Raw genomic sequence first — 14979 nt, 5'->3', positions numbered from 1 at the left:
GCTATCCATTTCGGTGTTTATCATTTGAAAGATGGATCCATTGGTCAGGAAACTTGTGTGGTAATTCTAGTTAAACTTTGTGGGAGGATGTGGTAACTGAGGTCAGCATTTCTCTCACTTGTTTACAGACTATGGGATAAGTGTATATCAGAATACACTTTAGTGACCACAACAATGACTCTTCCTCATCAATAATCATTTTATACCTAGTGCTGATCATTGCCCATCAAAATGTTAGGTTTGTTCCAGTAGAATGCAGTGGAGTTGGTAATTCACTTACAAAGACAGAAGAGAGACAATTGCAAATAATATTGCAGGCAAACTAGAGCCAGTCAGTTGCAATTAGAGTTTTAGGAGTGATTTGAAAAAGGAAATGACATACAATTTAGATTACTTGTCCAAGATTTTCATTTTGCAGTTTTGTTTTCAATGGTTATGTTTATGGATGGGTTTGTCCCACCACCTGTATTATGGCTAAAAGATTATACAAAAGGATAAACTACAATGTAAGTTTACCAGATACTTAGGATTCAAAAGCTAAATACTCTGTCTCCTGGAATGATTTTGCTGGAAGTTACATCCTTGTCCCTTGACCAAATTAGTCTTTAAGATCTTTCAATGTTTACAATGCTTTTAGATCTTTCTTAGCAATTTTTCAGTGGCTGATTTCAATTAGCCATTACTTTGGGGATGTAGATATTGGAAAAATAATGACTTTTTCAAACCGTTTTGACAAGAAGAAATAATTTTGGCAGGATGAATGTGGTCTCCAGCATCCTTCTAGACACCAGTTTGCTGATAATGTATGCAATGTGTGAAAATATACACATTTGAGCTGATGAAGATTAATTTTCAATCATATATACAAAATAGAAAATAACCCCAACTGGATATCTCTAATTAACAATTGTAGCAAACGAATGTGCCAATTCATTAGAATGGAAAGTTTCACACATGACCAATTTATGGAATTGATCAATGATATCACTTCAGTATTTTAAGTTAACTCAAAATGTTATTTTGGGTCATCTCCAACTCAATCTATTTTTTAAAAATGACTTCATTTTGGGGAAGAGATCTCATACCTCAATGATGTCCTTTAATTGCTGGACATTGAACTTCCATTTTGTTTGTTTCTACAAGGCTTTCAATATCCAGCAGAGCTTATATCACAGAGCTACAGGGACTCACTTCAAAATAAGCTATATTCTCTGCCAAGAAATAAGGTTCTTGTGCATTACACGTGCAGTCAGTGATGAAATAGCAAACTAAAAGTATAAGAAGCCTTTGTCACACGCATAGATCAGTATAAAGGAGCTAATCACTTGTTTAACGGAACTATCTCCATAGGAATTCTATGATTCTATCTCAATAATATTGTCAAGTATTGAGATATTTGAAAATCCCACAGCCAACAAGTGAGCTTCAATATTTTAGTTCTGAGGAAGGGTCACCGGACCTGAAACGTTAAATCTGTTTTTTTAATTCACAGATGCTGCCAGACTGCTGAGCTTTTCCAACAATGTTGTTTTTGTTCAATATTTTAATCTATGAGTGGCCATAATTGTAATATTCTTCTTTTCCAGCAGTTTGTTTGCATCAACAAATATCAAGTTTAGTGGTTTTAAATAAAATTCATCTGGTGGTCCTTCCAATTCTGACAACTGAACAAATAAGTATTGATATTCAGCTAACTCATGTAATTTGATGTAACTATTTCATTAAGCAGACTGACTTATTTTCGCCAGAAATTCTGATTCTTGCATCTTGAGGTGTGAAGATTGGAAATGAGATGAATATAATGAAGAAGCAGCTGGAGACTCAATTGTTAGCATATTTAATTGCTCACCATCAGTTGTTTCTCCATCCTCTTCAGCTCCTCCACCTTCCTCTATCTCTTCTTCCTCTACTTCTTCCTCATCTTCTCCCTGGTAATCTGTACAATAAAAATAAAAGGAATTCGTTAAGAAGCTTGGACCTGATGCATTCAGATCAATAACACTAACTTCTTAGGGGACTTCATTTGATTCACAAGCATTATCAGCTGCTGTGGTGTCTAAGGTGTGTTTACAGGCAAAATCAAACAAAATCAAACAAATCTGTTTGAAAATTAGGAAGCTCAAGATTACCATTCTAAATAATTTCACTCAAAAGTATATCTGCTTGAAATGCTTCATGCAGTAACCCAAACCACAGAAATATTGGCAAGTAGGAATAGGCATAGAAATAGGAATGCTGGTCTAGTCAGCAACATCCATATTCAGGAGTCAATACAAAGAGTGCTCTGAAATGTGGCACAGTGGCTCTGTGGTTAGCACTGCTGCCTCAGCACAAGGGACCCAGGTTCAATTCCAGCCTTGGGTGACTGTCTCTGTGAAGTTTCCACATTCTCCTGTGTCTGCATGAGTTCCATTCGAATGCTCCAGTTTTGTCCCACAGACAAAAGATATACAGGCTAGGTGGATGAGCCATGGTAAATGCAGGGTTACAGGGATAGGGTAGGTGGCTGGATTTGAGTGGGATGCTGTTTAGAGGGTTGGTGCAGACTCGATGGGCTGAACAGCCTCTTTCTGCACTTTAGGGATTCTATGTCATCAATCTCTACATTTAATTTTTGTAACATTTTTGTCTCCATGTCAAATCTTTTTTTTGGGATAGTTGGAGCTATCCCAAAGTTAACTTTGTGGCTTGATTTTGTGTCAAAGTGCCTCGGGTATCTGCAAGGGCATGACAATCCTAATGATTGACCAGCATTTGGCGCCTCTAAAGCAGTTTTGGAGCTCCTTGAGGTCTCTCTGTTTTACAAAACTGTTGTCCAAAAGTGCCAATTGTTAGGTGCACCCATTTGTTTTTCAGTTTATCAGATTGTTGGAATATTGTGATTGCATTGGTAAATCAAACTCACCATATATATAGAAACAAATGGCCATTGGAGTTTACCAATGCCACAAGCTTTAAAATAAAGGTGAAATTTGTCCTGATGTGGTATTCCTCTGATAAGCCTGCAGAAAATGTTGTTCTTTAACCTCATTTGTTTGTGTCATTGCTTATGCATGGAACTGTTAAGCATTAAAAACTAATTTCTAGCAAGCACTATTCAAATTGTGAGCCAGTTTTTGATTCTTTGGGAAGTGAGTTAAGCTTAGATGTCAATTCAGATCGAATGGCAAAGCCCACAGTTGATTTGCCAATCCTGTAGAATGTGTAGCTTCTGCCTCCTTCCTTAAGATGAGACTCCTCATTCCTCCTGCTCGGCATTCTGGCTCTTCCACAGCATCAATCTGCATGAGTCGTTCATCAGCAGGTCAGGAAGGCAGCCCACTAACCTGCTCATCTCAGCTAAAGATGGGTTACAAATGTCATCAGCAAAACTGGCCCCAACAATGAATTTAAACATGGTTAATGCTATTTATTAATTGTGTTTCAATCGCTCTTATAGGACAGTCAGTTATTCCAATATAATACAAAACAATAATATAATATAATATCCTTTTATTGTCACGTGTACTCCATTGTAGGAGTACAGTGAAAAACGTTTACAATGTCTGCCTTTTTATGGTGACATCTTAGGTACAAGTACCTAGGTACAATTATTGGATATAGCAGAGGAATAGAAGTAGTTGCTTAATTACAGAGCTGAAAATAAGTTAAAAATAGGGAAATATTAAAGGGTTAACATTACAGTGTATTAAAGTAAGTTCTAAGGTAATGATTGTCCCCTCACACTGGTCTCTCTCCAGGACTCGCTGCCTGCGCGCTGCTCTGAACTCACAGCCAACATGCTGCACCAGGGCGCAATGTTCTGGGGCTCACAGGGCATGCCTGCAGGCCCCAGAGCACAAGGCCATGCTGCTAGTGCAGGTTCCGCTGCGGGACTCGGCCCCTTAGCTTCTATCCTCTGTGGGACTTGGCCACTCGTTCCGGTCTGCCGCAGCCTGCTTGTTTTGCATCTCCACTCTCTGGGTTGGTGGGGTGGGGAGGGGTGGGAGAAAGGGGAAACCACAAGAGGAGAGGCAAAAAATGGTAAAAGGACTGGTGAGTAGAGGAGCACCGTCCTACTCTGCCACCATCTTGACCATCTATTAACATATTTATTGCTTTAATTATTTTAATTTGAATCTCTCTTATTTTCCAGCAAAAGAAATGGATAATGGCTGGCGTCAACTCTTGGCATATATAAGAGATCTGCAATAGTTAGTTGGAAAGCTTGTGAGAGTGACATAGGGTGTCACCTCTGACAAGTCTCTCTATAAGATGAAAACACTTTACTGCTGTTTGAAATTTCCTTGATACCAAAGACTAAATTATATCATGGGACTGGTAAATCTGAGGACCTGTGTAAGAATTTGGAGAAATTAGTTCCAACATGGCAACTGGGGAATTTAAATTTAGTTATTTAAATAAATCTAAAATGTACTTGCATAGTAATGGTGGCCATGTACCTACCAAATTGTTGTGAAACTCATGTAGTTCATCAACAGCATTTAGGAAAATAAACTTGCCACCTTTACTCGGTATTGGAGACTTGCATGTAGTTGTTTTGTATTGTCTTCTGAACTAAGTTATTCAGTTATCAAGGTAGCTTTTTGACAACCTTCTCTAGGGCAATTAAAGGTGGGCAATAAATATTCACATTGCCAGTGACGACCACACCCCTAATAACAAATTAAAGGAGGTTGGCTGGACAGCTGGTTTGTGATGCCATGACACGAACCACGTGGGCTCAATTCTCACACCGTCTGTGATCACCATGAAGCTCCCACTTTCTTGATCTCATCCCTCATTTGAGGCATGCCGATTTTCAGGTTGAACTCACCACCAGCCATCTCTCTCTAATGAGAGAGCAGCCCTCTGAGTCTATGGTGACTTTATGTTTGATGAATAATGATAATTTTTAAGTAGTAATTTCCCTTTCTTTCTTCACGGTGACCAGCATGAGCTGTTGACTATCAGTTGTAGCCTGGCCATGACTTTACATCCATATTTGCAAAATATCCAGAAAAATTATTTCTGTCTAGATTTCAAATATTCTTTTTAACATTGTATTATCACTTCCAGTAATGCAATTCTGAAGTGCACTAAGGACCCCAAAGGCTACCTGATCATATTCTAGGACAAGTTGCAAACCAGTAGTGGCAATGCAGAAACAACAGCACAGGAATGGTCAAGCTGTCAAGTTATTTGCTTCTGATTCTTTCTGATGTTCCTGTCAATTGCTGCTAAAACAACACCACCTAGCAAAAAAAACTCTCATGTACTCAGGCTAGTCATGAAAGTTAGGTCGTATGGGATCCAGAGAAATCTAGCTAATTGGATTCAAAATTGGCTTGATGGTAGGAAGCAGACAGTGATGGTTGAAGGTTGTTTCTCAATACGGAGGCATGTGACTGGTGGTGTGCCACAGGGGTCGGTGCTAGGACCTTTGTTATTTGTTATTTACATAAGTGATCTGGATGCGAACATATAAGGCGTGATTCGTAAGTGCACCGATGATACAAAATTTGGAGTTATTGTTGATAGTGAAGAAGGTTATCAAAAATTGCAGAGGGATTGTGATCAGATGGGGAAGTGGCCTGAGGATTAGCAAATGCAATTCAATACAGATAAGTGTGAGGTGTTGTATTTTGGAAAGTCAAACCAAGGTAGGACTTCTACAGTAAATGGTAAGGTCCAGAGAAGTGTTGTGGAACAGAGGGACCTTGGAATACACGTACATAATTCATTGAAAGCAGCATCACAGGTGGACAGGGTGGTGAAGAAGGCATTTAGCATGGTGGTCTTCATTGGTCGAGGCACTGAGTACAAGAATTGGGATGTTATGTTACAGTTGTATAAGTCATTGGTGAAGCCACACTTGGAGTATTGTGTACAGAATTGGTCAAACTTGAAAGTGTGCAAAGATGATTTATGAGATGTTGCCAGGACCAATAGTCCTGAGTTATAGGGAGAGATTGGCCAGGATAGGGCTTTATTCCTTGAAAAGTACCAGAATGAAGTGTGACCTGATTGAAGTGTGTAAAATCATGAGGGGCATAGATAGGATGAATACATATAGTAATTTTCCCAAGGATGGGGAACGGAAAACTAGAGGGCATAAGTTTAGGGTGACAGGGGATAAATTTAAGAAGGACCTGAGGGGCAACTTCTGCAGGCAGAGAGTGATGTGTATATGGAATGGGCTGCCAGAGAGCGGTTGAGGCAGGTACAGTAGCAACATTTAAAACACATTTGGGTAGGTACATGGATGGGAAGGGTTTAGAGGGATATGGACCAAAACAGGTAATTGGAACTATCTGAGTGGGTACCATGGTCAGCATGGACCAGTTTGGGCCAAAGGGCCTGCTTCCACGCTGTATTACTCTATGACACTACTATTTACATCTGTGATGACACTTTGCATTTTCCCATTTATTGATACTAGTGCTAAAGTAAAATTGAGACAATTTGATATGAATAATCTCAATGCCTTTAAAACAAGAAAGAAATTGACTTGATAAACTCATTTGTCATTAATTCTCATTATCCATTTGTAGAGAATTCAGATCAGCACAGGAGATGAGCATATAGCCTATTTAGAATTTCTAAACCTGCCACAACTTCTTATTCACTCAAAGATTTCCATACAATTAATGGATAAAATGAACCCTGATCCCTAATTATTCTAATTAACTGTACTAAAACCTCTTACTTAACACAAACTTTCCTTCATACCTGTTTGGAAATTTATCCTTTGTAGCACCTGTTCAGCTCTTCCAAGATTGACCACAAAATGATCCATGTTTTCGTATCCAGGTTCCGTTCTCTCCAACTGAGCTGCTTTTGAGGTATCAATAACTCTAAGAGAATCAGACAATAAAAAAAAATTCACACCAAAGCACGTTTGTGATTTAACTGGAGATGAAATAAAGGATTTCTCAATTTTGTTTAATGAAGTTTCAACCTAGAAATATTATGCTTGCATTGAGTTTGGAATCATAGTTGCAGGTAAAATGATGCATGCACAAGAAAGCATTTCTCTGTGTTATGATTAATAATTCAATTTTTTTAATTTTCACAAGATGTTAATTTTATAGAAAAAAAATAAGAAAACCAATCTGTGACCAGTGGTGCTCTGCAGGGATCTGTGCTGGGACCCCCTGTTATCTGTAATATATATATACATACAAATGATTTGGAGGGGAATATAGGTGGCTGCTTAGTAAGTTTGAAGACAATGAAGATTTGGGGGTGCTGTGGACTGTTAGGAGGATTGCTGGAGGAAACAGCAGGATATAGAGACTTGAGCAGAGAAATGGCATATGGTGTTTAATCTGGACAAATGCAACATGATGCATTTTGGAAGATCTAATGCAGGAGGGAAGTATACAGCAAATGGTAGAACTCTTAGTAGCATCAGCATTGAGGGAATTGGGTGTACAGGTCCACAATTCCCTAAAAGTGGCAACACAGGTGGATAAGGTGATCAAGAAGGCATGTAGCATGCTTGCCATCATCATTCGGGGCAGAGAGTATAAAAATTGGCAAGTCATGTATAACGTTTTAGTTAAGCTGCATTTGCAGTATTGTGTATGGTTCTGGATGTGGAGGCTTTGGAGAGAGTACAAAAAGTGTCTACCAGCAAGCTGCCTGGTTTGGATGGTATTAGCTATGAGGAGAGATTGGATAAACTTGGTCAGAGATAATAAGAACTACAGATGCTGGAGTCAGAGATAACAGTGTGGAGCTGGAGGAACACAGCAGGCCAGGCAGCATCAGAGGAGAAGGAAAGTTAATGTTTTGGGTTGGCACCCTTACACACTGTGTTATCTCTTGGATAAACTCGGTTTGTTTTCATTTGAACTTCGAAGGATAATGGTGGCCTGATAGAAGTTTACAAAACTATGAGAGGCATGGATAGAATGAATAACTGGAGTCTTATTCCCCAGAGTAGAAATGTCAATTCATAAGAGACATAGGTCTAAGGTAAAAAGGGGTAGCGTTAAAGGACGAGATGTAAGAGGCAAGTTTATTTTTCACACAGAGTTGGTAAGTGCCTGAAATGCACTGCCAGAGGAGCTGGTGGGGGTGGATAAAACAGCAACATTTAAGATTCATCTTGACCGATATATGAATAGGCAGGGAATAGAGGGATATGAACCGCAGAGAGGCAAAAGTTTTTTAGTTTAGAAAGGCATCATGTATTGGCACAGTCTTCTTGGGCCAAAGGGCCTGTTCCTGTGCTGTGCTGTTCTTTGTTTACTTTAAACTAATTTTTGAACACAAGTTCTCATCCCTTGTCTTTTCAAAGCACAACCACATTAGAAGCAAATGTGTAGATCTTTTAGCAAGGCAGTTTCTGTAGCCAAATGGAAAACTGATTATAATTTGAATATTATGAACCATTATACAGCAGTTTGAGCATGGATATGACATGTTCTGGGACAGAAGTTATCTTCTAACTAGATTATGTTAGATTATCCAGTTCTATGGAGCTCTGATTCAGCAGATGAATTTCAAACTTCAAACTTCTCTACATGGTTGTGATGTATTTTTGATGCGCTTTTTTAAAAATACAACTACAGGAAACATTAATGCAGCACTGGTGTGGGAGGGACAATTAATGAAAACTTCAATATTTGTATGTGTTACTTCAATTATTATGCTAATGACAGCGCAGATTTGGATCATAGGAAAATACTGATTATGTGTATATGCCCTCAATGTTTATTGCAACATCCTGAAAGGCACAGTATTGTATTTGTTTTGTTTATGTGTATTTGCCAATATCACTCTTCCTTTTTAACAACATCCATACAAATTAGGTATTGATGTAGAGAAATGTTTTAATTTGGGTGTAGTTATATCAACAAAGACTGTGAGAGGTATTTTAAGATTCTATTCAGTATAGTAAGCTGTCTCTTCTGTCTCCAAGAGCAGCAAGTTGCAGCATTGAAACCTTTCTAAATGCTTATTTAAATATGGTTACAGGTGCTATGTTGTGCTTATCCTATTAGTTAACATGGTTAGTGTAAATAAATACTCCTATGATGACTTTAAGGACAATGGTTACCATTTGAAGAAGAAACACCTGCTTCCTAGTGACAAGGATCAATGCATACATCTTGTGTGGGAGGAAATGAACACTCTCCATCTCAGAGACTATGAACAGGAGACAAAATTCCCCTTGTCATTAGTATTGTTTTAAAGTTGCAGTTCATTAATTCACATCCCAATGAAAGGGGAGCAATGCAAGCAAAGATATGTGAGACTGTGTTATGAGACAAACAGAGGGACTGTGTGAAAGTGAATAAGTAAGACCATATTTGAGGCACCTCATTAATAAAGATCAAGGTTTTCGAGGTTCATAGAATCATAAAATCCTGACGGTGTGGAAACAGGCCCTTTGGCCCAACAAGTCCACACCAACCCTCAGAGCGTCCTACCCAGATCCATCCCCCTATAACCCACCTAATCTACATGTCCCTGAACACCACGGGCAAGTTAACATGGCCAATCCACCTGGCCTGGACATCTTTGGACTGTGGGAGGAAACCGGAGCACCCGGAGAAAACCCATGCAGACACAGGGAGAATGTGCAAACTCCACACAGTCGCCCAAGGGTGGAATCAAACCTGTGTCCCTGGCGCTGTGAGGCAGCAGTGCTAATCACTATTGTAGATATGCTCACCAAGCCGGAGGTTTGGATGCAAACCTTCGTCATCCTGATAGGTAATATCATCAGTGCGCCTCCAGTGAAGCATTGGTGTTCTGTCCCACTTGTTATTTATATGACTTGGATGGCTGGGGTGGTTGGTATTACTTCTGGTTCTGTTTCTCAGTGGTGTGTACATAGGGTCTAATTCAACGTGCTTGTTGATGGAGCTCTGGTTTGAATACCAGGCCTCCAGGAATTCCCTGGTGCGTCTCTGTTTGGCTTATGCGATTAAAGATGTGTTGTCCCAGTCGAATTTGTGTCCCTCGTCGTCCTTGTGTGGTATGACACGAATTGGTCGTATCTCTTGGTAGCTAGTTGGTGTTCATGCATCCGTATTGTCAGTTTTCTTCCAGTTTGGCCTATGTAGTGCTTCTCACGGTCTTTGCATGGTATTTTGTATATTATACGGGTTTTGCTGATTTTGGGTATGGGATCCTTTATGTTTGTCAGTAGCTGTGGCAGGGTGGCTGTCAGTTTGTGGGCTACCCTGATACCTTAGGGTCTCAGTAGTCTTGTGGTCATCTCTGAAATTTCGTGATGTATGGTTGGGTGATTAGTGAGTTGATCGTGTTGTGTCTTCCTGTTGTGGTCTGTCTCAGAGGTAACAGCGAATTGTGCTTTTCAAGTATCCATTCCTTTTGAAGACTCTGTACAAGTGTTCCTGTTCTGCTTTGCGTAGTTCTGGGATGCTGTAATGTGTTGTGACACGTTTAAATAGTGTTCTGATGCAGCTCTGTTTGTGGGCTTTGGGGTGGTTGCTAGTGTAATTGAGTATCTGGTCCTTATGTGTGGTCTTTCTATATACGCTAGTCTGGAGTTCCCTGTTGTTTTTGCGTTCTACCATTATGTCCAGGAAGGGTAGATGGTTGTTGTTCTCTTCTTCATTCGTGAATTTTATTCCAGTAAGGATGTTTTTGTGTCAGTGGGTTTCTTCTAGTTTTCTGTGTTTGATAATCACAAAGGTGTCATTTATATATCGGACCCAAAGTTTGGGTTGTATAGTTGGGAGCACTGTCTGTTCTACCCTTTGCATTACTGCTTCTACAATCAGTCCTGATATTGGGGATTCCATTGATGTTCCGTTGATTTGTTTGTATATGTTGTCGCAAGTTATGCAAAGGTTAGAATGGACAGTGCTCCCCACTATACAACCCAAACTTTGGGTCCGATATGTAGACAACATCTTTGTGATTATTAAACGCACAAAACTAGAAGAAACCCACCGACAGATAAATAACATCCTTACTGGGAGAAAATTCACAAAAGAAGAGGAGAACAACAACCAACTGCCCTTCCTGGACATAATGGTGGAACGTAAAAATAACGGGCAACTCCAGACTAGCGTATATAGAAAGACCACACAGAAAGACCAGATATTCAATTACACTAATGCTCACAAACGGAGCTGCATCAAGATACTATTTAAACGAGCCACAACACATTGCAGCAACCCGGAACAACGCAAAGCAAAACAGGAGTACCTATACAGAGACTTCAAAAGGAATGGATACCTGAAAAGCATAATCCGTCATTACCTCCGAGACAGTCCACAACAGGAAGACACCACACGACCTGACAAAAAAGGAAAGTGGAACACATTCAACACAGAATAGAAGAAAGCCCTGGAAAGACTCAAGAAAGACAGGAACATAGTAATCCTGAACAGAACCTAGTACATCGAGAAAGCTAACGCACTACTAGCAGAGACCAGCACCTACCAACAGATGGTGATAGACCTGACACCACAGTTAGGGAACTGGATTACAATGACCCTGAAGAAATAACACAACTCAGGAGAGATCAGCAAGACAGACTACCAAAAACTGAAGCCAGAAGGATTCAACACTCCCCAATTCTACAGATTCCCCAAGGTATACAAACCGGGGATCTCCCTCATACCCATTGTATCATTACTAGGCACACCAACACATAGACTTACCAAAGAACTACAACAGAAATTGAAATGTTCAGTGGACAACACTCCCCACTCCATCCACTCATCTCAAGATTTCCTCAACATCACCAAGGACACCAGTATAGAAGGGGACGAGATGATTACATCCTTCGATATAACAGGACTATTTACATCCATAAATATCGACCTAGCCAAAGAAACAATTGCCACACTGCTGGATGAATCAAGTATGCAGGCAACCCAGGACACTGACAACATTAATAAAGGCACCACCATAAAACTACTAGATTGTGTTTCACAACCCACTTCACCTTCAACGACAACATATATAAACAAATCTACGGAACACCAATGGGATCCCCAACATCTGGTCTGATTGCAGAAGCAGTAATGCAAACGTTAGAATGGACAGCGCTCTCCACTACACAACTCAAACTTTGGGTCCGATATGTAAATGGCACCTTCGAGATTATTAAACACAGAAAACTAACCCACTGAAACCTAAACAACATCCTTACTGGAATAAAATTCACAAAAGAAGAGAACAACCAACTAACTACCCTTCCTGGACACAATGCGTTCTACACATTGCAGCAACCCAGAACTATGCAAAGCAGAACAGGAACACTTATACAGAGTCTTCAAAAGGAATGGATACCTGAAAAGCACAATACGCCATTACCTCTGAGACAGACCACAGCAGGAAGACACAACACGATCAACTCACTAATCACCCAACCATACATCAAGAACATTTCAGAGATGACCACAAGACTACTGAGACCCTAGGTATCAGGGTAGCCCCCAAACAGCCAACCACCTTACAACAGCTACTGATTAACATAAAGGATCCCATACCCAAAACCAGAAAAACCAGTGTAATATACAAAATACCATGCAAAGACCGTGGGAAACACTACATAGGCCAAACCGGAAGAAAACTGACAATACGGATACACGAGCACCATCTAGCCACCAAGAGACATGACCAATTCCCACTTGTCTCACCACACACGGACAACGAGGGACACGAATTCGACTGGGACAACACATCTATAATCACACAAGCCAAACAGAGACATGCCAGAGAATTCCTGGAGGCCTGGTATTCTAACCAGAACTCCATCAACAAACACATTGAATTAGACCCTGTGTACACACCACTGAGAAACAGAACCAGAAGTAATACCAACCACCCCTGCAAATGGAGGCGTATAAATAACAAGTGGGACTGACGCTGCACTGGAGGCGCACTGACGATGTTACCTATCAGGGTGACGAAACGTTTGCATCCAAACCCACCAGTTCGGCGAGTATGTCTACAACCTCATCCACAACCCAAGCTCCAAATCTTCCCAAAAACTTTAATCAAAGTTTTCACTGAAATAATCCTGTCGGACCACCATTATAGTAGATATAAAATTTGTTTTTTAACTGCATACCTCTTGAAATTGACTTACTTTTTAATCAGCTGCTTTGTATTCTGTGAACAGAAGAAATGTATAAAATGACTCAAATTGTAAATAAAAGCAGAAATAACCACAATAGTACAATCCTTAAAGAGATACAAAAAACTAGTGATACACAGACCTGCAGGAACACTGCCATCTGAGGTTCCTCTGTAAACTGCAGAGCTGTTTCCACAAGTTTGCTGGCTCCCTCCAAATGATCCCCATGTTGTCTCATCAGAGATCGCACATACTGTACTTTCTCCTCCTGTTCACGCGTAATACATTGAAGCATTTCTTTTTTCCTCTCTTCTAGAATGGCGTACAGAAAATCAAATTTTTCACAAAGGAGTTGCTTTTGTCTTCTGCTGTTATCCTGAAAACATGTCATAAACATGACTTTCATACAAGGAACAGACTGATAGAGCCAAATAATAGACAATGGAAATACAGCAATGGGCAAAACTGACTTTTAAAACAAAAACTACATAGGTCATTCAAAATTATCTCACATCAGGAAGCATTCCTTGCCCAAAAGGGAGATATCCAAATTTTATCACTTCACAAATGCTACTGTGTAAGCGATATCGGAGAGTAGGTCTTCTCGAATAGTCACAGGTAGAATGCTATGTCTCAAATTGTATTGCACAGAATACAATGATACCTATGCACAGGACTTGTAACAGAATTGGGTCATTACAAACAAAGATCACAAAAAAGTCTGTGCAAGTTCTTCTGGTCTCCCACCGTAGCTTTGGTGGGAGACTGAGGTATACCTCAGGAAGATAGTTTGGTTGTTGTCACTTTCCTGAGGCTTCTACTAAACTCCTGCAAAACTTAAATTGGGAAACCAAATGAACACCTGTGAAATATAGGGCCAAAATATTTAATTATGAATATAATTATGAAATATATCAACAATCAATATTTACTCAAATATTTGGTGCCTTTTACAAAATAAAGATAATATAGCCTCCTACAGTGCAGTGTATGTGGAGCCTTTCTAACGATGAAAATATGACATCAAATCTGAACGCATAATTTGGAGAAAAAGGTAAAAAGGGAAGACAAAGAACACTGTATTCCATATGCTTGTATTATTCTTTAAAGTTGGTTGTATAAAAAAACAAAGAACAGGTTTTAAGACAATTAGAATGCTTGAGCAAAGTGAAGACAAAAAGAAGTTGAAAAGACATTTTCTAAGTGAAATTGTAGGGATTTTCTTAAAGCATAGTACAGAAAATTGTGACATAATGTCACTTTGTGACTTGGGTCCCCATGTCCCTTCTCAGATTAGCAGAGACAGAGTAAACTCTTTCTGTTGACAGCTTTCTTTTAATTTCATCATACACCATTCTACAGCATTCCATTACACCATATTGGTCAGTGTAGTTTGGGGCATTTCTAAATTTACAGACATAAACTTTGGATTGAAGGCTTTGCCTTTCAGAGTCTTGGCTTTGACTAGTCAGGCCATCTGTTCCATTCTGAGACAAAGTGCTTGGAAATGGGAGAATCTAAACTGACTCTGATCTCTTGTGACTCCAATGTAAAAGCACGATTTGAAACCACGAAGCCTGGACATAATTGTTTCTGAAATTAGAATTGATAAATAACTTTATAGAAGTTGCTACTTCAAGCACTCAATGGTAAATTTAAATGAAGTTTAAGGAACAGAACAGTGGACAATCTTTTCATTGGTCTGTGTGCAAGCAGGACCCTAACCTTCCTGTAGACTGTCATTTTAACACAATATCCTGCTTGTATGCCCACATGTTTGTTCTCGGCATGCTGTGGTGTTCCAGTGAATCACAGTGCAAATGGAGGAACAACATCTTCATCTTCAGACTAGGCACTTTACAGCCTTCTGGACTTAATATTAAGTTCAACACCTTCAAATTGTGACCATTTCTTCCTTTTCT

At 39.6% G+C, this 14979-nt stretch overlaps 1 protein-coding gene across 1 annotated transcript in view; it reads right to left on the bottom strand.

Moving 5' to 3' along the window:
- Positions 1–226: 226 nt before the first annotated feature.
- Positions 227–14979, bottom strand: part of trim54 (tripartite motif containing 54) — a 62694-nt gene continuing 47941 nt past the window's right edge. Inside the window, exons 5-9 of the mRNA XM_048597220.1 lie at positions 13200–13433; positions 13070–13092; positions 6712–6836; positions 1846–1936; positions 227–275 (exon numbers count right to left, since the gene is read on the bottom strand). Of these exons, the coding sequence (XP_048453177.1) occupies positions 227–275; positions 1846–1936; positions 6712–6836; positions 13070–13092; positions 13200–13433 (522 nt within the window). The remainder of the gene's footprint in view (positions 276–1845; positions 1937–6711; positions 6837–13069; positions 13093–13199; positions 13434–14979) is intronic.

This window comes from Rhincodon typus, chromosome 5 (assembly GCF_021869965.1).
Source record: "Rhincodon typus isolate 14 chromosome 5, sRhiTyp1.1, whole genome shotgun sequence".
NCBI lineage: Eukaryota > Metazoa > Chordata > Chondrichthyes > Orectolobiformes > Rhincodontidae > Rhincodon > Rhincodon typus.
This window is presented reverse-complemented; position numbering and strand designations above follow the sequence as displayed.